At 43.9% G+C, this 24,857-nt stretch overlaps 1 protein-coding gene across 1 annotated transcript; it reads left to right on the forward strand.

Annotated features, from left to right (window-relative positions):
• The first annotated feature begins 18,448 nt into the window (after window positions 1-18,448).
• Window positions 18,449-19,443, forward strand: LOC127312040 (auxin-responsive protein SAUR71). Its single transcript, XM_051342519.2, has one exon. It carries the CDS (start codon window positions 18,594-18,596, stop codon window positions 19,005-19,007), a length of 414 nt encoding a protein of 137 aa, XP_051198479.1. The 5' UTR covers window positions 18,449-18,593; the 3' UTR covers window positions 19,008-19,443.
• Window positions 19,444-24,857: the final 5,414 nt, after the last annotated feature.

The following is a 24,857-nucleotide window of genomic DNA, read 5'->3' on the forward strand; positions in this document are numbered from 1 at the left end:
ATGTATGTCTGGAGTTTTTTTTTTTTCCTCCAATGGTAACATGGTCTTTAAATTTTAGAATCTGTGTCATATTTCAGCATGGAGTACGTTGAGAAACCAAGCAAAGGGCAATTTCGAGCAAGAGAGACTACTGACAATAGTTGAGTGCTCCAGTACCTGTACACTCCGATTCAATCACTTTTTAATTCTCTCTCCAAGAAAAACAAGCTAATCGCTTGCTCTTCTCTCTCTGTCCTCCATGTGTGCCAGATCAGTAGATGGGCTCCATGATGACAGCACTATCCCTCTTTCCGCCTCAGACTCCACGAGCGTCCGTACCGTACGAGCAGGACTACGGAACAGGTCGGGCCGAGCGAGAGCGGTCCCGAATCCCATCAGTCGGAGCTAAACCGGGTGCTAATTAAGACCAGGCCGGGCCCGCTCCACCGGCTTCTTGCCCCTTGTACCTTCCGGGTACTCCAAACCGTACCCGCACTTGTACCTCACCACTATATTCAATTCTCTCCGCTGGCATTAAACGAAAATTTCTGCATACACAATTCCTTCTTCATGTGTCTCTTCCTTGCTCGGATCCTTAGCAAGTTAGCATGTTCTGTTTACAAAATATTATGTGGTGGGCTCGAATTCGACTCAAAGTAAAATGCACATAGCCGTTTGGTTGCACGGGGTGTCTAGCTCATTTTTGTTCTTTCTATATAAATTTAGTTGCAGGGGAGACAACTGAGTGCTAGAGTGCCTTTTTTTTTCTCTTGATGCATATGCTCGGTTTATTGAAAATGCACGAAATAACACTCTAACCAAACCATTTAACGGTTCTAACCTTTTTGTGTGTCACCCTTCGTAAGGGCGCCACACCCTTCTGTGTGGCTCCCTTCGCAAGAGCGCCACACATTCTGTCTTACGTGGTGGCTTGAGTCTGTTAGCCGAGAATTTGTGGCGCCGCTCCCATGAGCGCCACATAGACAGATGTGACGCCCTTCGGCGCCACACAACAGGGTTTGTGACATGAAATAGTTTAGTCAAGGGTCATTTCGTATGTTTTTTTCACAAAAGATTATTTTTTTGTAAATCGTCTGGATTTAACTATGTGGGAATTGTAGGAATTCTGTAGAGTGCGGTTGGCTGGATGATTTTTCGCCTTCTCCCAACCCCCGACACGATAAGCTCTGCCAAGATAAGAGAAATCCCATTAACATCGAATCAAAATGCAAAGCACCGTCATGTACAGCTAAACTGCTAGCTAGCTGGGGGATGTACCGACCCTATCCTGATTCACCGTATCCATCCAGGCCAATGCCTTCCCGTATCAGGATTCAGGTCAGATCGCCTGGGAGCCGGGCCATGTAGAGTGCAGCGCAGCCACGCCCCAACTGTACCGTACCGTACCGGCTACGTATGGGCGCGCGGTTGCCGTGGTGTTGTGCAGGTTTTAGGTTAGTTTGGATCACTAGTTGAGTAGTTGATATTTAGGAGAAACTTAGCCAGCTATTCCCGCGTCTGCGCAAGCAGCAAACGACCTGCTAGCTGCATGATTATTGGGGTTAACGAACCGATGATTGTGTGATCCGTACTGGTAGTTGCAGTATCTGTGAGTGACTCGGTCGTGCTGGTAAGCTAGCTGCGTGGATCCAGCAGATCCCATGCTAGAAATGTCGGGCGGTTCCCATGAATGGAGCTGGGAGCTGGAAGAAGAAAAAGACAATGCTAATATGACGAGGTCGATGGTCAGATGGGTAACTCAGCATAAAAACCAGTGTACTTGTAGAACCTAGCGGTGAGTGGTGACCAAGTTCAGTTAATTAAACATTCGGACTCTAAGGCTAACTTCTAATTAGCTAACTGAATTTCCGTGTGTGCATGCTGTAAAGATTTGCAGTGACACACATTCAGCCATGTCAGTGCACGTCATTCTCCAACAGGGATATGCATGTCCATGGGCGAGCCTATGTGTATTCATGGGTATGCAGGTGAATACCCAAATTTTGTGTCAAATTTTTGAATTCATATGGTACAGCTATCGATTGTTGTTTACATTGTATAAAACCCGCTCTAGATATTGACAAACATAACCCTCTGGCTAGAGGAAGTTGGCTTGTGTAACCACGTCCTAGGTTCAAACCCTGGATTGTGCACTATATTTATTTTTATTTTTTATATATTTTTAATTTTGAATACCCATTCACAAAGTTCTGGGCCCGCCCATGTGCATGTCAGTGTGCCAGAGAGGAAACGATCCACGGGCGATGCATACGGACGGATCGACGTGCGTGCGTACGTAAGTACCTTATATATGAATGCGTTGGTATATACGGAGTATGGTTGATCGATGGAACTTTTGCCTCTCTCGGCGCCGGCGATGGGGGATGAGGTCTACCCGATGCGATCGAGTAATAAGCCAACACTCCAAGGCTGGTTAGAGCAAGAAACTGAAAGCGTATCTAAACTAGTATACTACAATCGTGGCAATGGCATGTCGGCACGAACAAGACAAAACGTATCCATCGATGAAGAAGCGGAGGAAAACAGAATGTTGTGCCGTGCGTGGGTATTTGTATCCCACCTGCTAATACGCCACCAGCTGGCACTACGAAGCTACTATCTTATATTTTTTTGAAAGTCAAACCAGATAAAGTTGACCTGTTTGAAAAATCTATCAATAAATATGATATTTTGTAGATACCATATAAAAATATATTCCTTGTCTATCGAGTAATATTGATTTTGTATTTTATACGTTAATGATTTTTGGTAAAAACTTAGTCAAACTCGATATAGTTTGATTTACAAAAAATAATATAAACCTTACGCTTGAGGATGGAGGTAGTGCTATATATAGTTTTGTCTTCCATAAGTTACTCATCAAAGTCCAAGAGTCAACCCCCTTAATTGGCTAGCGCTTGACTTCGAAGCTACTACTAACTTCCCATTTGTATGCGAACGGTGCAACGGTCCAAATTTCTATAGGATTTGTCATGCTCAGTCAAGTGGTACACCATTTGATTTGCATCGTAATTCGTCATAGTCATAAGTTGCAACGTGACTTGCAAATAAGCAGCCCCGTCTCCAGGAAATGGGGGCCCGGGTGCGACTTAGAAAATGGGGCCAAAATTTTCTTTGTTCAAACTCAATAACTAGTCAAATAAAATTATAAGTTCACTTAAGTACATAAGTTCAATATGCACTATTCCGTAGAATGCTCAAACATATATCAAGTTTTCATTGTAACAGAGAACTATAGCACTAAATCAGTAAACGAACCTCATGTTCTACCAAAAAGCATCATCCGTCTGGTATTTCTTGAAATAAAATCTTCGATCATCTTTTCATAATTGATATTCTCCAAGATATCACTCTCGAGTGCTATTGTCGCCAATGAACTGAGTCTTTCTTGTGTCATAGTAGAACGCATGTAGGATTTCAGCAACTTGAGTTTAGAAAAGCTCCTTTCCGCAGATGCAACAGTAACAGGAACAGTTAACAGAATCCTGTATGCGATATTAGCAAAAGGATAAAACGGACGCTTCTCCAAAAATATCAGAATATCAAGAGGACCCATAGATTTCTCAAGTAACTCCCGGATCAGAATTAACTCCCTCCACAATTCTTCTCCATCAATATCCATAAGTGTTTCGTTTTCCTTTTCATGTTTAAGTGCAGCCTCAAGTTTCAGACAAGAATCCTTCAAACTCTCATCATCCAGGGATCGCAGTCTATCAGAAGTAAACAAGAAACCAAAAGTTTTTTCATACTCTTGGTATTGTTCAAATCTGGTTTTAAGTGAAGCAATAGCTTGATCAACAATACACAAAAAATAATTGATCCTAAATGACTCCTCTGCAGAATGCGATTCAGTAGATGCATCAGCCGGTCCCTCATCAAACTGTCTTTTTCTTGTAATTTTACGCTTGGTGCGAAAGCCCGGATTAATATCCAACTCCATTGCAATTCCTTTTGCAGCTTCCAATGCCTTTGAAAAGCCAATATCTCTATACTTAGTGAAAAAGGAAATCAATCCCTGTACAGACTCAATGGCAATATCAATAATCATATCTTTTGATTGTAGTTGCTTGCTTACCCCATTAATATAATATAATATCTCATACCATATGACTATAGAAACGATAAACTCAAAGTCACCAAGCTCATGTTCTGCCAATGATTTAGCTACACTACTTGTAAGTGGATCCTTATCGCTTTCAGCCACTTGCAGCAAAGCCTCCCGTATATCTGACATTTGGAACCTGATAGCCTTAACACTCTCAACACGACTTTCCCAACGAGTAGCTGACAATGACTTGAGAGTCAATCCTGTTATATTATCTTTAAGAATTTTCCACCTCTTTGTAGAATTAGCAAATGTTGTATAGATGCGCTGGATAATTCCAGAAAATTCGGTTGCATTACGACAGGAATTTGCCATATCACATAGTGTCAAATTCAGGCTATGACAACCACAAGCTGAATAAAAAGCCCTTGGGTTTACATTCAAAAGTTTCCTTTGTACCCCTTGATGTTTACCTTTCATATTTGATCCATTATCATATCCTTGTCCTCTCACATTGTTTATATCAAGTTCAAGACTCTTCAGTTCATCTTGTAAAACATCAAACAGTCCTTGGCCAGAGGTATCATTCACACTCAAAAAACCTAAGAAAGATTCCTCGATGCAAACGGAACCAGAAGATGCATCAACATACCTTATTATCAAAGACATCTGTTCTTGGTGGCCTACATCAGGAGTACAGTCAAGAATAACTGAGAAGTACTTTGCCTTTTTTACCTTTTCAATTATTTCAGACCTGATTGCAGTAGCTAGCAAAGTTATCAACTCATTCTGGATGGAAGGACCAAGATAGTGATCACGAGTTTGGTCATTGGTAATTCGATCAACATGCTCTTTCATAACCGGGTCAAATTTAGCCAACATTTGAACTAGTCCCAATAAATTGCCATTGCTGTCTTGGTACAACTTACAATTAGTGCCACGAAATGCTATGTTATGTTCTCCAAGAAATTGTACAATCAAGAGAATCCTGTACAAAACTTTTCTCCAATGATCCCTTTCCTTTTCAAGTCACGCTGAGCAACTTTATCAATTGTTTGATTGTTCTTCAACCTCGTACGCAAGTCATACCATGTGCTCATATTTGTGACATGTTCTCTACTAGTTTCATGTTGTTGAAGTCTACTGCTAAGATGTATCCAGTCACTGAAACCTTCATTTGCCAATGATCCTCTCACAAGCCCCTTTCTCAATAACTTGCAACAAAAGCAAAATATCTTGTTAAGATCTTTACTGTATACAAGCCATTCTCTATCACATGTTTCTCCGTTTGGAAGAACTCGGCTATATGCCGTTGCAGAAAACCTTCTAGATATTTTGTCTCTAGGACCATGCTTAATTGACTTGTCTCTTTTAGGACCCTTTTGCAGCAAAATGTCAACCATTTTAGGATCAAGACCCTCCCAATATCTTGGATCAAATATATCAGGATGAAAAGAGCTATTGGTATCATCGTGAACAGTAGCATCATTATCTTCCACACCAATATTAGCATCATTACCTTCATCATCAGTATTAACATCATCACCTTCGTCATCAGTATAAGCATCAGTGCGTTCGTCGCCACTATCACCTTCATCAAATTCTGCAGTATGAGCCTCAATTTCAGAACTTACTTCAGACGTTTTCACAATAAATTTGTCTAGAGCACCCTTTTGCAACTGAGTTAGTGCATCTAATCTCTTTCGCTTCTTTTTCTTTTCAGCACCGGATAGACATTTTATTCTTCTCATGATTTGTCCTATTTAGCAAATCAACAAAAAAATATAATAAGGGATCATGAGTTCATGACTGGTTGTAGACTACTTTACTTGACAAGGTAGTTCGAGTTACAGCGCGGCGAATCAACAATCTTACCTTGATGCTTCAGCCCGTCAGCCGTCAATAAGTTCTTCAGATTCTCAAGTGATATGTGTATGTCTTCAGACTACTGTACGTGTATATCTGTAACTCTGGCTGTGGAAGCTCTAAACTGAAACAACAACAAGTGAAATTCAGGCAAGGTACTACCGTACTGGCAATTGAATCTGATCGTGGCCAAGTGAAATTCAGGCAAGGTACGTACTGTCGTACTGGCAGGCAAACGAACCTGATTCAGCGGCTGACCTGATTGAGTGATCCTTGATCGCCGCACGCCGATTCGAGGAAAAAGACCGGAGGAGGAACGGGATCAGTAGGGGGCGGGCCTCCTGGAACAGCACTGCAGCGGCAGCGGCGAGGCGATCCGCGATCGGCGATCGCCCAGGCCGATGAAAGGCGGAACAACAGCGAGGGGTGAGACGAAACGTCGCGTCTCGCGTGGTGGACTGATGGTTTCGATGTGAACTGATCGTGCCTTGCTGGGCTTAGAGTAGAGACGTAGAGTATTGGGCTTTACAAAATCGGGGGCCTCTGAAATTTGGGGCCCTGATCGATCGATCGTTTCGATCGTGGGCATCGTCGGGGCTGCAAATAAGATTTGCTGATATTATCTGGCCGAGAAAGATGTTAATTCTCAATCGATTGAGAAATAGTAACACCATGTAGGGCTCCTTTGATTTAAAGGATAGGAAAAACATAGTAATAGGAAAGGTATAGGATTGGAATGACATGTCTACTTGAAACCTATAGGAAGATGAAGTTTGTTTGATTGTTGCAAAGAAATTTTTCCATGAGGTATGAGCTAATGTTTTTTTTTCTATAGGAATTACACTACAAGATTCCTATAGGAATTTTTCCTATAGCATATGTTCCTATGAATCAAACAACATGTATAGGAATTTTTTCCATAGAAACCAAATCCTACACAATTCCTATGCAAATTATTTGAATCAAAGGAGCCCGTAATAGTTACCAACTAGCTGAGAATAAGCTTCATGCTCAATCAATTCATACAACATTTGATTTGTATCTTACTGAGATTTGATGACATCATATAATTGATAACGAAGTTAGTTCTGAGAAATAGTAACGCGCTCACCTATTTGCGCGTCATTGGAGCAGATGCGATCGTCCATGATTTGACCAGATAAAGAATTAACAGCGGTCGCTCTCATCCGATCAATCGACCGAGCGGCGCTCATCTTCTTCTCTGCAGTCGTACGTTGCGTCACTTGCGTGGGAACGCAGGGAAACGCTTGGACTATGAGAGAAAGCGATCGCAAAACCGTTCATTAGTGCTGGTGGGCGTGGCTAATTGGGACGCAAATATCTGGGTACTATCATGTAGGGAGTACTATCTCGTGTGTCCATCCAATAATTTCCAGCCCAGCCCGTGAAGGTCCTCTTGTCCTCATTGCAGCGTGTCCATCCAATTACGTCGTTAATCGACCACACATCACACTGATTATGCTACTCTCTCTAGTCACGGCCAATTCTTGCATTCTGGTTGCATGGGAGGACAGTTGTTTGAATTCCGGTCAAGGTTCCCAGCCGGAATCGGAGAATCTGATAAGATCAAATCTAGCAGACACCCCATCTAGAAACCTAAATCCGCGTGGATGGGATTAACTGCATTGGGTCTTTTTGGAGAGCAAAATAGAATTGGCAGAACAAATCCTGTATCCTTATTCCTAAACGCTATTTCAGATTTTTGGCACAAGATGTTTAAACTAGGAATGCAGGTCTTCCGTTATCATCCGACATAATATACAAATTTGGGAAAAATAGGAACTTAAAGTTCCTACAAAATACACTAAAGCTAGCCCGGAATTCATCTACGTCATTAGGACTTGGAGTCTTCTTCAGCATCAGAGCGGCTGAGCTTCACACATCCATGGCATCAGACTGTAGTTGACGATAACGTAGCCTTCGCACCCCATCTCCGATGGATGGACGCGATTTTAGCACGGCGGATGTCACTCACCTCCAACTGTCTGACAGTCTAGGGATGGTTTTTGTTTAAAGGTAGCTACCCGAACCTGCCGCTCGGTAACAGTCCAGGGATGGTTAGAGCCAAGAAACTTAATGCGTAGCTAAACTTGTATACTCCTACTACAACCCTGGCAATGTCGGCACAAACAAGACAAAACTTATCCATCGATGAAGAAGAAGCAGAAAAAATAGAATGTTGTGCCGTGCGTGGGCATTTGTATCGCACCTACTAATATGCCACCTATTGACGCTACACGACAGGTCCACGCTAAGCATCGAAGCTAACTGTTTTTTCTTCCATGAGTTACTCAAAGGCAAAGTAACAACCCCCATAATAAATTATTATTTGACTCCAAAGCTAGTACTGCCAATGTTCATAAAAAGATGACGTGCGTTTAGATGTCCTTCAATATACAGATACATCTTTTTATAAATGGAGGGAGTATTGCGTTCGCTTTTAACGCGAGCGAGTGCAACGCTCCAAATTTACACCATGCATGATTGGAGGCAGATATGCTCATCATCCTACATTTGACCAGACGAATATTTAACATCGGTCTCTCTTATTCCACCAATCGATCGAGTGGAGCTCATCTTCCTCAATCCTCCGTGATCATACTACTCCATCCCTTCTTAACTTTGTCTAGATTCAAATTTATATAGACGTATCTTAGTTATGTACATCCGTAAGAAGTTCTTTTTTAAACCATGGAGGGAGTACTAAGTTGCGTCCCTTGCGGAGAATTGCTTCCACTACGAGCTTGCCCGGTGCACGTGCAATACCATGACAAAAACCACGACAGTCAAACAAAGCAACAGCAAAACCTCCAATTAGGACGAAAATATCTAGGTATTTTCTCCCGTGCCCATCCAATCATCCAGCCCGTGAAGGTTTCTTGGCTCGACTGCAGGGTGATATGCTTAATTAGGTCGTTAATCGAGAACACATCACACTAGGCCGTACACTTCCGGTAGTCACGGCCAATACTTGCATAAAACCACACGGCCAACTACTAGTGCTGATTTCCATCTTACTGTACATGCATCGTCTACGACAAATCGCATGTGCCAAGAAATAGGTTAACCAACCGTGGTCCATCTGTCAAATTCTTTGGAAAGTAGCACCATTTGTTAAGCAATCGTCGTTGTACGGAACAGTGGAGCTAATGTACGATGATAGCGCAGCCATACTTAACATTATATATGCTGAGTTTGGCAGGTTCAGTTTGTTTCTTTAACTGGCATAATCACGTGTAATCATATTTACAATGGCGGCACGACAACAGGTCAGTTGCCATTTTAGCTAACACTATTCAGTTGTACTTTTACATATAAATTTTACCATCATCTCTAAAACAAAATGTGAGTAATAAATAAAATAAATTAAAATAAGTGGAGTTCATAATATAAATATTTCATAACCAAATAGTTTTCCAAACTGACTAGTTAGATTGGTTTTCCACATGAACCCAAATATGTAATCAAATGAGCTTGAATGTGGTCATGAATGATACATGCAAGGACTATTCCAAAACCTAGCCCGAACTGTTGCTCAACCTACTCAACCCCAATTCCCAATCTTGGTCATAGTTGTTAATATCATCTAGATCTTCATGAATGATTATGTTGTGCACAGTGGTAATAGCTCACTGTGATTGAAGCACACCAAATACTCACTCTACATCCTTTTCAAGAAGCTTCTTGATCTTTCGCAAGTCTCTTGCATCTCTCATCTTCAGAAACCGTGTCCTACTTTCTAACGAAAAAACTGAATGTTTTTACGTCTTAACTGAAGGAACGAATGTTCAATGGGTTTGATGCTAAAAAAGCTACATGTCATGCACGGATAGATTTCAGCATTCTCTACGTCTACATACTTTTGTCGATATTTTCTGAAGCTTTAAAAATCAAAAGTTATAAAGTTTAAAAGAAGGAAAATAAAATCAGGCTACATTTGAGGTTTTCCATGTCAATGTTAGGGCATCTTCAACGGGACGACGCAAACGGACAAAATACGCGCTCTAGCGGCTAGACGCAAAACGTCCGCAGCGTCCGTCCTGACACAAACATGGACAAAATATGCGTCAGGAATGCGTCTGTGCGTCTGTATGCGTCCGTTTGGTCTCCATGCAGCCCTCTCTCTCGTCCTTTAATCATGCATGCGTTTATTTTTAGTCACACAAATAGAATATCTCCTTCTCTCTTCTCTCTAATCATCATGCGGTCAAATAAATGCGTCCCTACCGCTCGAGAAGGAGCAGACGCATGCGACTATACGGATGTTTTTTATTTCCGTACCCGACGCAAAAAAACATAAATATACGTTAGATGGCCTTAGGGTGTGTTCGGTTTGGGGATGGGGTGGAACGGAATGGAACCGTTCCGCACCCAGAGCCCGTTCCTGCGTTCGGTTGCAAACTGGAATGGAATGAAGTGGTTTCTCCAAATGGAATATTCCCTCTAGATCCGGAATGAAGTGGTTCCTCCGATTCGGCCGTACGAGGTGGAACGGGTGACTATCACACGCTGATTAATTAAGTTTAGCAATAATTAATCAAGTTTAGCAATAATTAATCAAGTTTAGCACTACTTAATCAAGTTTAGCAAATAATTAATCGAGTTTAGAATAATTAATCGGATGATTATCTCACCCATTCCATTTCATTCTCATCCCATTCCAAAACCGAACACAAGGATGGAACCGTTCCGTGACAATTTTTTTATCCAAACCGAACACAGGGATGGAACGATTCCGTGCCACTAAAATGGAATGGTTCCATTCCATTTCACCCTATCCCTAAACCGAACACACCCTTAGTCTTTCCATAGCTGGGAGATTGTGCATTGCATGGCAAACGAGCACACCACGTGGACGCATGATGGACACCTGCTTTTCCATTCCGATCTTGTGCGCCCGTGACTGGCGTCCAGGCAGGCTACTACGAGTAGCATGGCAGTGGCCTATACCTCGTAGGTTGGCCTAGACCGGTAACTGTGTCGCTACCCCAACCGCGTTTACTTTGTCTTCATTTCACTGTCACACGGGTCCACGTGTGGGCCCCGCAGAGTGGAGGAGGGGCCACTCTGTCCGAAGCAGCTGAAGCCTGTGGGCGGTGTGTACGCTACCGACGGCCGAGAGAGGCCCACCTGCCACAGTCTGCGGGTACCAAAGTAGCCAAAGAGTGGATCCGGGATCCCTCCGTGACCTGACCTCTGGCCTGTGTGACAAAAGATGCGGGTGAGAGCCTCTAGTCGTCGTGCCGCTTCAGTACGGTCAAGCGTACGGTACTACGGTGTATAGTATGGTGGAGTATGCGGAAGCCGCAGTGATACTTCTTCTACAGTAGCAACTCCTGCCAACCGTCATTTAGTACTAAGTGGATGCATGAACTGCCCTTAAGTCGGCAGTTCGTTTGGAGAGTAGGCAGATGTAGAAAGTTTAGGTGATCATAGTGGGAGATAACATGTCTGCATGTTCACTAAACCATGAGTGGTAGTTACATATATATGGTATCATGCATGTTATATTTATTAGATTGTAGACTTATCTTGTCTTGAGAAGTGTGATGTTATGGTAACATAGCTAGTACTTACCATCTCACTCTCTTTCTTTATTTATTAGTATGCCATGTCACCAAAATGCATTGGAGTGTGTGATGTTACTACCTATGTTACTCCCACTATGAGTAGTCTTAGGAAGGCAGGGTCATGCGATCGGCTTGAAACAATCAGCCAAAATGCTTGCGGGGCAACTGATCAGTGAGCTTCCCACTTATGATCTGGACGTACATGCAAGTCTTCTCCTGAGTGATGAAACCGGCCAATTTGTATGACCATTTGGGCCTCTCCTCTTAGGGCATCTCCAGCGGCGCGACGTAAACGAACGCTGAGCGATCGTTTGCGTCCGCCAGGCAAAAAAATGTGTCTGGTATCACCTTCAGCAGGGCGACGCAAAGTGACCGGGCCGCCCGCGGCGACGCAAACCTGACCCAAATATGCGTCAGGTTTTCGTCTCCGCGTACGCTGCGCGGTCGTGGAAAGTGTCCGCGTTCGGTGCATCCGGATCCGGTCGGCAGTGGCTAGGTAAACAAAATATTGTTTCATTACTATTGATTGCTAAAAGGACCATCTTTACAGAGATGGTTAGTCGAGTTCAGGGGCGGAGCTATGTTGGGGCCGTCCCGGGCCATGGCCCGCACAACATTTGGTCCATCCTTCGTTATTCTTGTTGGGCCGGCCCAAAAATACCAACGTTTATGGAAAAAATAAGCACTATCCTGCAGCTTGGCCCGCCCAGAAATTGTGTTACAGCTCCGCCACTGGTCGAGTTAACCTAAACTACAACGGCCGTACCTACTCGCCGTAGCGCGGCCTGCCACGGTCGGAGCACATGTACCCCCGAGCCATGGCGACCGCATAGCTTTGGGCTTCCTCCTCCGCCAACCAAGCCTGACGACGCAGGGCGTCCCCAGCCAGGGTCTTGAAGGAGGCGGCCAGAACGAACTGGTCGCCGGCGCACTCGAAGCGGCCGGGTACGACGGCGTTGTCGTCGGCGATGTCGGGGATGACGGCGTCCGCTGGTGGGGCCACCGGAGGGGCCGCCCTCGCCGCCCGCGCCTCGCGAGTGCCGCCCTGGCGTCGGCGAGCTCGGCCCTGGCGTCAGCGATTTCCGCCATGGTCACAGCGAGCCGCCCTTTCACGCGCTCTGCCGCCTCCACCTCCGCCGCCGCCTCCTCCAGGTCCAGCTGCTCGGCCTGAACGCCAGCAGCGACTAGCTCCTCGTCCTCCTCCGGGTGGACGTGGCGGCACATCTGAACTACTTGTTCCCAACTAAGGTTGTGTTCGGCCATGGATGGATGCTAGCGTTTAGATTGAGGTGTGCCCGTCACCCCCACCGGTGTCCAGCATATATAGCCACGGCGGTGCGGGAAACGACGTTGCCGCGCAGGCTGTTACCCGCACGCGCGAAACGCCGGCGAAACTTTCCAATGTATTGGGCACGCGCGGAAACGATTTTCGTTGCGCGGGAACAGTTAATCGCCGGCGGCAGTCCTCGATGGGACGTAAAACGCCATTAACGACCTTGACGTTGTCTCCGCTAAAAAAATACGTCCGCACCGCTGGAGGTACCCGACGCAAACGGCCGCTCTGGGCCGCATGGCGTTTGCGGGCCGACGCAAACGGACACAATCGGACATTTCGGACATCCGAAATGCGTCGGCCCATTGGAGATGCCCTTATCACTGACTATGGGTTCTTTTTTGTCCGCCGGTATGTCTGAAACAGAATGAATTACAGGTACTTAAAAATTTTCCTCAAATTTAGAGATTTGTGATAAAAAAGTTAAATGAATTTGTAAATCCGTTTGAAAAATCTCGGCGGTATTTCGACTGGTAATTTTGAAACCAAAAACTAGAAGTACGGTTGCCCACCGTGTAACCGTGCATTATATAGGAGTAATACTCCCTCCATCGTAAAAAAATAACGTCGCGGATTTGTCTAAATTTGGATATATATAGACGTCATTTCTAATTTCAAACAAATCTTCAACATCTTTTTGTGACGGAGGGAGTAATATAGAATCAAAGTCATGAGCTAGTTAGGTAGGCATAATCTTGGTACGTACTAACCCTTGAGACTGCAATTTTGTCACTGGCCTGAAGTTAGTATTAGTGCTCTCCCTAGCTAGAAGTCATCCATGCACATGGCAACGTCGATTTTTATGTACATCATGCTGCCTGCCCATTCCAAACTCCCATGAACCATCGACAAGGAGCACTGCACTGAACGTTGTGTAAATCGGACGTGCTATTTGTCCTCGCTCGATCAACGTCCCCCAGTCCTCCACCTACTTGATTTCATTTTTTTTTTAAACGGAACTTGATTTCATTGTGAGGCACGCCATGTGCTCCTGCGTGGAAAATAGGACTCGGTGTGCGTGGCATGTACACCCAAGTACCGAACCTAACGTGCATGGTCGAACTAGCCATAGCCCAGCAGCTAGCACGTGAAGGAGAAACGTGCCAATGAAACTGAACCGTACGTACCAGTCGTACCTTCTGCCAAATGTGTGTCTCCTCGTTCAGTTTTTCTGATCGAACCGCGATCGACGCTGACTAAGTAGACCATGGATCGATTGGCACGCGTACAGTCAGCACATGCATGCATGGCCATCTATGTTAAGCCGCATATTAGTTGACCTCTTGACCTAATGTGAAAGCAAAGGATCCACAATGTGGGTCCATTCTTTTAAGAGCATCTCCACTGTTTGGATCGTTGAGGTCGAGAATCCTTCGCCGCTCGGCCGCCATGAGAAGGTGACCAGCCTCCTCCGTCGGTGCCCGCTCGCGGAAGATTGTGGCATTTACAACGACGCTATCTGAGGCGTCTCCGCTCGGGGAACCGATGCTTTCGTTAAGCACGGCGACTAATCTCGCCATTTTCATTAAAGAGGTTGAACGTCGTTTGTACCGTTGCCAAGTCGTTCATCCCACCGACAACATCTGATGTGGCAAGAGGCACCGGCGTGCCCGTCCAACACCTTGTGCGTAGGGACTGAACATTATTGCAGACGGTTTTATTTGACTTATTAAGTGCGCCGTTGTGAGCTCAAAATGTGACCGAAGCACCAATAATCATATTGGGTCCACCGGTGGAGATGTTGTAAAAGTTGTACGGTAACTTGGCATTGCATGTTAATGTACTGCATGATCTAACACCTCTCACCAAAGTGATAATGCATGCATAAATACATATGGGTAGTTTACCTGAATTGCTAGTACACTTATGCAACGCCGGATTCTGCACCGTGATTCACGTAGTTGTCAGTTGGATTGCAACTGAGAATTTGCCTGGTGCAAGTGAGGTTGCAACCGACTTTTTCAATTGCCAGTGAGATTGCAACTACGAAAAATGACTCCAGACCGTTAAGATTTACTTAACGAACCATGCTAATAAGAGTTGCAACCGAGATTGGAGACATTCTCTTTGTTTTTAGTAGATTGAACCCCTAGAGACAGAGAGTGACGATACATAGGCCGAACTATACATAGACCGTTTTTTAAATCCATGAAAAATTTACTTTAGATATTTTAAAAAAAAGTCAGAAAAAACCATGATATAGACAATATTGTAATCTACAAATGTGTAAATTTTCAGAATGAAATATGTTTTATTTTGGACTCTGCTAAATTAACAAATCTTGATTTCATCATTGGTGAATAGTAAAGAACACTACAGTATAATCTAGATTTTGTCATTTTTACTAAGAGCAAAGCACAATATATTTCAATCTGAAAATTTACACACTGATAGATTCAAACATTCTCTACGTCTATATATGTTTTTTTAAAAAAAATCTGGAACTATAAAATCAAAATTTGAAGTATTTGAGAAAAAAAAAACCGGATTACATGTAGATTGGGCTACAAAAGAGAGGTTTTCCCCTAGAGACACCCATAATTTATAGCTACCCTCTACGACAAATGAAAATCCCCACGCGACGACACATACGTATCGATCCTACGCTGCCAAGAATGGTTAGACAGGAGAGCCGGTCGACACCCATCACATGATCGGTAGCCTTCTCCAGCCGATCAGTTCGTCCACCAAGCCGTGACACGTACCGTCAAAAAACCAGACGAGAGACGACGACATGGGAGGCGATAGGTCGAATCTCGCAACGGCCCTAACGCCATGCCTCACCGCTTCCGGAAAAAACACACTCCACAACAGTGTCGATGCATGCGTATTGCTGCTGTAGAATCGCTGTCGAGACGCGTGCGTATCGGCGTGCTCCGCCACTCACTCGCGCGCCGGCGGCCGGCACCATTACGCGCACAGTGTCGTCTGGATATGCCGGATCGGCAGCGTGCGTGCTGATCGATCTCTCCACGTGAAAATGTTTCCAATGGCTGGGGTAATGAGCGTGTCCGGGGCCGGTACAAGTAGTGCTAGTGCGCGCCTGCATGTGCTGCCTAGCTACAACCTAGCAGCCTAGTGACGTCACATGCATCTACGTACTATACCTAACATGCTAGCAGTATTTAGGGCTGGAGGAAGTAGTTACTACATAGTCTAATTACATCTTCAGCCAAGCGACCGAAACAGACATCAAAGAGTACGGTTTTGGGAGGCGAAGCAGTAGGGCACGCCAAAGAACATGTGAAGGTGGATAGCGTCGGTGATGAAGGTGGCAGAGTCGAGGTGCGCGCCAGAGAGGTAGGAGAGGACGAGGAAGTGGTCGGCGTAGGAGTGCGTGCGGCTGCGAGCAGAGCATAACGCAGATGGTTGCAAAGGAGAGATACTGCAAGGCGTCGCACGACAGACTGACGAGGAACTTAAGCGGGGAGCGTGCTATATCAACGCGTTTCTCTACGCGCCTTTGATGCCGGACATCTCCAAGGACCACCGTGGCGGAACGCGGGCCAGCGGGGCGACGGCGGAACGCGGCGGAGGTGGAGAGGAGAGGCAACATGCGAAGCCGCCGGATGTGTCAAGGAAAGAGAGATAGAGAGAAAAGTGAGCTTGGGATCATGGGAGGAGAGGGTCACAGGGGGTTGCCATATGGGCCACGCTCTAGAAACATACATTCATTTTCGCTTAATGCAAACCGGATCCAAATTTGGTCTGTAAATAGGTTGAGGCAGGACAATTTGTCTTTCTATATCGTCCCGTTTGGCTAAGTATTTTGTGTCCCCGTGTCCGTCTAAACATAAACGAAAACGAAAATAGGTCCATCTACGTACTATACCTCTCCCTGGACCTAAATGATCATAGACAAGTTTTAGACTATATTTTGCATGAATCTGCGATTAACGTTTAGGGCCGAGAACACTGGAATTATGCATGGTGTTTTTCTCCAACGATAACATGGTGTTTAACTTTGGAGTACAATGAGAACCAAGCAAAGGGTAATTCCGACCAAGGCTACGGATTGACAACAGTTCTGTGCTCCAGTATCAGTAGTTCAATACACATCCCGTTATTCTCTCTCTCTACAAAAAGTTAATCGCTTGCTCTTCTCTCTCCTGCATGTGCCAGGTCAGTAGGTAGGCTCCATGATGACAGCAAAACCTCGCTTTCCGCCTCAGACTCCACGAGCCTACCGTACGAACGGGACTACGGAAGAGGCCCGGTCCAGCCAAGCAGGAGCGGTCCCGGCGCGACCGCGCGCGAATCCCATCGGTCGGAGCTAAACCGGGTGCTGGTTAAGACCATGCCGGGCCCGCCCCACCGGCTTCTTGCCCCTTGTACCTTCCGGGTACTCCAACTGTACCCGCACTTGTACCTCACCACCCTATTCAATTCCTCTCTGCTGGCATTTAAAAAAATCGCTGCTGGGCTATGCGCACCCTTCCTTCCCCCAAACCCTTACTTATGCAAATACTTAGCATTTCTGTTACAAAACATAATATTGGGGCTCACATTCTACTCAAAGTGGAGATTTTTGGCTCCGGGACATCAGTGATGCCCTAGTTTTAAAATTGTCGGAAATTACAATCTTGAGTTTCTAAAAACATCTGCATGTAACCAAAGATATCAATTTTTAATTTGAAATACTTTGTATTCTAAGCTACACAAAAATAACAAGCATATAGATCTGAGAATGTATATTTCCAAAACTCTAATTTTTATTGTCTTTGGTTATTTTGTGTAGCCCACAATACATAAATATTGTATTGCGGTTTCCATACTTGATTAGACCATTGACTATGTCTACATTTTTTGAAACATATAAATATGGATTTTGAATTTATATTAAAATGAAGAGATCAATAGAGCTCGATAGCCACAGACAGTTTTAGACAACTGTGTACCTACATGATGTAGGACTAGGAGACACATGTCCTCTACAATTGGACAGAACACATCCGTACTTTTTTAAATTTCACAAGGAGCCACGAACTAATAAGAAGCCACAATCCAAAAATCATAAAATAACAATTACATAGTCTATTGCAGAGGCAATCAAGCTAGGATTAGCCACCCCTTAGACAAAAGATTGGATGGCAGCTTAGGTCAGCACGAGCGAAACAATGTTTGTGTTGCAAAGCAGTCGAAGAAACCTTCGTAGGCAACACAAAATCATGGGAAAGGGAGGTGGCTCGCCACGATCCTAATTAAGGCGGAACATCACTCTTTAGAAGAAAAAAAACTGTAATGTACTAGAAAAGAATAACGAAAATGAGCGCAAATGGGAACACGAGGATCAAGAAACGATGCCATATGATGCATGTTGAGTTGCACATTATTTGTTGCACCTGCTCGGTTCAAACCATTGCAATAAGTGGTTGCGCTTGCACAGCTATGCTAGCTCATTGTATGCCAAATTTGAACAAAACGTGGCCAAATCACTCCATCCCATTCCGAGTATAGTAGTTTCGTGTACCCCAAGCAGCCGCGAAATAAATATTGCATTCCATTCCGAGTAAAGAATTAGCGAATGCCAACGATGAAAAATAATGGCGTAAAGACCTCTGCATTCCGCAATGCATAACTCCCACCACCTCTTCCGTTATATAAGGAGCCACCATGGCCACCCCGGTACAAACGCCTTCTGTCCTCTCAAGCGTTCCTCCTCGCCTAGCTTCAACCAAGAACAAGAACCGGCCACCGCCACCTCGCCACCTCCTTTTCCAAGAAGTGTCGCCGGCGTCCACCGAAGCACAGCGGAACCATGAAGCGCCTGCTCAGACGGCTCTCCCGCGTGGCCGCGGCCGACGCATGCACCGCCACCGGCGCGTACCAGCCGCTCCGCTCCGACGCCGCGGCAGCGAAGGGCTCCTCCGCCGCAGCTTCCTCACCGTCCTCGTCCTCCTTCTTCGGTGCGCGGCGGCTCGGCAGCAGCGCGCGCGTGCCGGAGGGGCACGTGCCGGTGTGCGTCGGCGAGGAGGGCGGGCCCGTGGAGCGCTTCGCCGTGCGTGCCGAGCTGCTGGGCCGGCCTCCGTTCGCGGCCCTGCTCCGGCGCGCCGCGCAGGAGTACGGGTACGGCCACCCGGGCGCGCTCCGCATCCCCTGCGCCGTCGCCGACTTCCGCCGCCTCCTCCTCGGCCTCTCCGACGCCGACGACGACGCGCCGTTCTACCACTAGCCTACCACCCTTCTTCCCCTGAAAGCAAATCGGTGATGAACCAGCGAAGCAGAGCCAAGTGCCAGCTGCTGCACTTTTACCGACCTGCGCGTGGGATGCTGTACATAGGGAGGGCTTGCAGGGTCGGTTGAGGGTAGGACGGGGATTTCGCCAGCTCAGCAATTTTAGCACCTGCTGTCTTGTGGGGATTAGCGGTGGTATTATGTTTTCTTTCTTCTTTTCAGTGCTCATCTAGCTCTAGCTCTAGATCTAGCTCTGGTAGTTCAGTAGTTTGCAATGGAGCATCTTCCTTCTTTTGCTAGGGATTTTTTAGGTCTTGGCAGCAATCATGTAAGCCATATGGTTAACCTCATGTTTCTGAAATGGATGAGTGTTGTACTGCAAATGGAATCTGTTAGTTCCAAGATCTGGGGATGCAATGCAGTGCTCTTTTATCCTGTTTTGTTCTCTGTATATGTTTGCTGCGTCGTTAGCTCTGTCATGGTTTTACTGTTTGTGTACTGGGGCTACCCAGCCATGGCCCCGTGGCTTCAGAATTGCTAACAGAAAAAATCTGGGTTCTTTGGTACCTATAATGATAAACGTTAGTGCCAGTCGACTCAACTTCTTGTTTTTTTTGTTGAATTTTTCACGTCCTTCCGAGTTTCCTCAGGGAAAATATCACATGATCTCAAACATACCATGATACTATGATACCACCTCTCTAAACTCAAACTTACAAACTCTGAAGAATTTTGAAAAAATTAATGAGTGTTCAAAAGATGTGTATAAAAACAACTAGAATTTTCATAACCATATCTGAAGCTCACAAAGAGAAACAAAATAGTGTTAAAAAGACGAAAGCACAAATGACACTATTCTTATACCGATTTGTCATTTTTCTTTTTCTTTTTGTGAGCTTAGAATTTGGTTCTTCAGACATTGTAAACACACATCTTGTGAATAGTCACAATTTTTTTCATTGAAAAAAAACTTATAAATTTATATTTTTACAAGTGTTATCAATAGTATGGTTGGGATCATGTGATACTCTTTGGTTTCCTTGCAGCACAATGGTAGACATTGGCACAAATAAGACTATGAAATTCGAAAACCACTTTTAGCTGCTGACTTCTGGAGAATTTATTTTAAAACCGAAAATCTTATTTTTAGGTCTAAACAATTCCGGAAAAAATAATACAAGCACATATACATGTCTCAATAAATCTATTTTTATATGTGATCTGCAGAAAACAAAATTTTGGAAGAAAAAATAAGTTCTTTTCCTTTTCAAAGCCCCAATTTTCTGATTTTTTGTGTAGCCTACTACTATCTAGCAAAACTCTGCAGATATGTAAATAACAAGTGTATATCCATGTTTTTTATGTAATTTCTAAAAGCTTCCAAATTGGGCGATATTTTCAATTAAACGAAAAGGTTTGGTACTTTCTCATGGCCAAGTTAATTGACGCAGCTCCGAGAGAGTATTAAACTCGTGCAGAATCAGAAAACAATCTTTCAGACCATGAGCACACAATACTTGCCAATTCTCCATGTTTGTTAGCTGGTACGTCGATTTAAGATTATTTTCAGAAGGTGACGTCTTGGATAAATCAGGAATGCAAGACCGGAATATGGCAATTCTTCTTCAGAATTGACTCCTGCAACCAGTATTGCCACCCAAAAAGAATTTTGTGGAGCACACACCCATGTGCAGCAATCTTGGACAGTAGGGATGACAAGTGCGGCTACTGTGGCTGACGATGCTTTGCGTGGGTGGAAAGATTTAGCACACCATCGTACCGTACCACCGCTTTACTTGCGCGTAGAAGCAACTAATTCAGGCAATTATCATATATTCTCGGCCGAATCATTGCGTCAGGACTCAGGAGCCACCGTTAACTGCAAATGACCAAAACATAAGCCACCGTACTACATCAGTACAGGTTACAGGTACTAGGTTGCATTATTAGCATGTGCCTGCATGCCTATCTTTTCTGCATTTTTTTTTGTGAAAGAGGAGGCCAAAGATTGGCCTCCATTTTTTCTGCACATTTGGGAATTTCCTGGTTTGAACAGATGTGAAACCAAGACACCGAGACATAGAGATTTATTTTCGATACATGGTATATTCAACTTGCTGTGTTTATAATGTCTGCATGACGGTGTATGTATACATATATGTGTACTTGTATATATATATGGCACATGCCGTGTCAAGACGACCACAGCTCATATCTCGCATTTCCTATTCCTGGCAGTCAACCAGTACCAAAGACCCTGCAAAGACTTAGAGCATGTTTAGTAGATACCCCAACTGGATGTACCGCATAACGCGGAAGAGATATGATGCATCTACAATTTTCGTCATGAAAAATGAGTCGCCAGAACAGATCCCCTATAGCCTTAGTGTACAAAAAACATATCCTTAAAAAAGTGCTCCTGCCTTTTTTCTCTCCTAATCTTCTTCTCCATGAACCCACGCGAGTACGCGACCGTCGCTAGAACAGGCCGCCCGCCGCTCCCTCGTCGCCTGCTCGTCGCCCCTCGCTGACCGGTCGCCGCCAAAGGCCCAGCCGCCCGCTCCTTGCGCAGGCGGCCGCGCTGTGGCGCCCGCCCCTCGCCTAGGCCACCCATTGGCCGCCCGCCCGCGTTCCAGGTCGACCGGCGGCAGTGCATCCATTGATTTTCGCAATAGCTCCAAATACGCCCGAATTTAATGAGTTGATCATATGCTGCTTACTATGGGTGTGTGTCCATCACATCGTTCACCTAATGATATGATCTTGTTATTAATAACATTCAATGTTCATGATCATGAAACTATGATCATCTATTAATCAACAAGCTAGTTTAACAAGAGGCTTACTAGAAACTCTTTTATGTTTACAAAATACACAAGTATTAATGTTTACGGTTAATACAATTATAGCATGGGATGTAAACCTTTATCATGAACACTAAAATATAACAATAACCATTTTATTATTGCCTCTTGAGCATATCTCCAACAGTCTCCCACTTGAACTAGAGTTAATAATCTAGTTTACATTTGTAAAGATCTAACACCATGGCCTTCTGGTGCTTATCATGTTTGCTCATGTGAGAGATTTCAGTCAACGAATCTGTTACGCTCAGAAACGTATGTATTTTGCAATTCATTTGCGTCTCCACGCATCTCTCATTTTTTAAATGAGTCGGCATTAATCGTATATGTTTGGTTTTCTGGTGAAACCTTAATTCCGCGGTCTGAAATATGTTACCAATATTATCACACACAATATAGCTTCATAGTTCTGACACTACCGAAACTACACGAAGTTCTAAAAAACTCCTTGACTCAAACACCCTCGGTCATTGTCAAAACAATGATGTACTCTGATTTTGTTTGTACAATACGTCACAATATTTAGAACTCGTCTAAATCTAGCATAAACTTATTTTAGCCCATTGTGCTACCTGTTAATGAACACTTTAGCCTAATTGAGATTGAAATTCATTTTTATATGTGACCAAACTAATATCGATGCAACATCTTACAGGGATTTGTTTGTCATTACCCCATACAAAACTATATATATCATTGGCTCTTCCAAAGTGCTCAGTGATATTCTTACTGTCGTCCAATGATCATCACATGAATCATTCTGGTATATGCTTGTAACATTTTAGAGCATAGGACATCTGATTGTGTATATATTATTCGTGATCTAAAATCACTCATGTGTTTTTACTCATTGAGTGTCAAATACACTCACGTTTTGTTAAACCTCCACATGGAAAAGAACACCTTCTTGATGTTTTCATATTGAACTACTTAAATATTTATTCTATGTACTCTGACTTAAACTAATTATGCGCTTCAATCTATCTTTATAGATCGTGACGCTAAATATGTTTTTAGTCCATATCCTTTCAATGAAACCTTTTAATCAAGTAAAAATTACATCATTTATAATCAACAATATGTCATCCACATAAAGTATTATAAATATGTCTTAGCGCTCCCACTTAATTTCTTGCATATGCAAGCATCTTCATCGTTTCCGATGAAATCGAAAACTCTTTGATTATTTCATCCGGTGAAGATTCCAACTCCGTGATACTCACTTCATCCAGCGAAGTTTGTACACCTATCTTGTATTCTACGTACTAGCAAAACTTTCGGTTGTATCTCGTATACGTATTTAATACACACTTCTGATAAGGAATGTGCTTCTGTCATCCTACTAACATATCTCATAAAAGAAATATGTAGTGATTACTAGAATAATCCGTATAGACTATAATAATCGCTACCAAAGATCTAATCTTATGGCAGTCAGCTCTTTGAACTTTGTCGTAGCAATCTTTCGACAAGTTGAGATTCTTCAAGGATATTATATCCAAGTCTATTAATTTTATAGATCCATTTAATTTGAGAAGGTTTACCAAGCATCAAGCTTGATTATAGATATTATCTTAGATTTCATGGTACTTAGCCATTTTAACGGAGTCAGGACCCATCATAGCTTATTTGTATGTAGTTGGTCTATTATTGTTCAAAATCAATCCTTTGTCCACAAATCATTTAGTTGATCATAAAGAAAAATCATACCTACAAGGTTCAATAGGTACTTCGATCTCCATGGCTATAAAAATTTGTGGACATGGGAGCCATGAGCGTCGTGGCTGCTTCCGGAACCATTTCCGATGCTGCACTACCCCGCTCATCATGCTCAGATTCATCAACCTTATCGAGTTCCATTGTCCTCCCACTCAAATATTTCGCGAGAAACAATTTCTTGGAAATAAGCAAGAAACATTGACAAACACTTTTATCTTTGACTTCATAGTGGAAAGAATTACCAATTTATTTTCTGGGATAACCAACAAAGACATTCATCCAATTTTAGTTTTAAACTCATTTACTTATGCTACGCATAGCAAAATTTAAGAAAGGACTATTAGGGTTTATACCCATGCCATAACTCGTATGGTGTCATTTCAACAAATTATGATGACGCTCTATTTAATGTAAAAGCGGTAGTCTCTAAAGCATAATCCACAAAAATATAATGGCATCATTTTATTTTATCTCACAATTAATCCAACAAGGTTTGGATACGTCTCTCGAATACTCCATCATAACTATAGTGTTCCGAGAAACGTGAGTTGTGGAACAATTTCGCAACTCTCTTAGATGTTCGCTAAAACTCTTAATTTAAATATTTCCATCATGACTCAATCATAGATATTTGAATTTTCTATTACAATGATTTCCACTTCATGCTGAAATTTATTTGAATCTGTTCAAATGTTTCAGACTTCTTCCTCATCGAATAAATATATCCATATATATACACTCAATTCATTGTTGGAAGTTTTTATGAAGTACAAGAATTTTCTGCACACAACTATTCCCAATGAACCATATACATCACACTACTAGGAAAAGGCCTAGCCATAAGACTGCCAGCAGTGGCGCACCATGACTGCCGTGCGCCACTACTACTTAGCAGTGGCGCACCACAAAACGGTGGGCCACTGTTACAAAAGTAGTAGTGGCGCACCTTGATCGCGGTGCACCATAACTAAGTGCTGACAGGAGGCCAGCTCCTCCCCCAACCTAGTAGTGGCGCACGTCTGTGGGGTGCGCCACTGCTAAATTGCTTACCTATGGCGCACGATGTGGAGGTGCGCCACTGCTAGGAGGTGGCCAGAGCCCCTTTAGAGATGATAGGCTTAGCAATGGCGCACTGCAGTGGTGCGCCACTGCTACATAGCTTACCTATGGCGCATGGCATGAGGTGCGCCACTGCTAGGAGGTGGCCAGAGCCCCTTTAGAGATGAGAGGCTTAGCAGTGGCGCACCACTTAGCAGTGCGCCATT

Source organism: Lolium perenne, chromosome 7 (assembly GCF_019359855.2).
Source record: "Lolium perenne isolate Kyuss_39 chromosome 7, Kyuss_2.0, whole genome shotgun sequence".
Taxonomy (NCBI): domain Eukaryota; kingdom Viridiplantae; phylum Streptophyta; class Magnoliopsida; order Poales; family Poaceae; genus Lolium; species Lolium perenne.

Bases quoted from the DNA above. Each gene is read 5' to 3' on its own strand.
- LOC127312040 (XM_051342519.2), top strand. From the start codon at position 18,594: ATGAAGCGCCTGCTCAGACGGCTCTCCCGCGTGGCCGCGGCCGACGCA.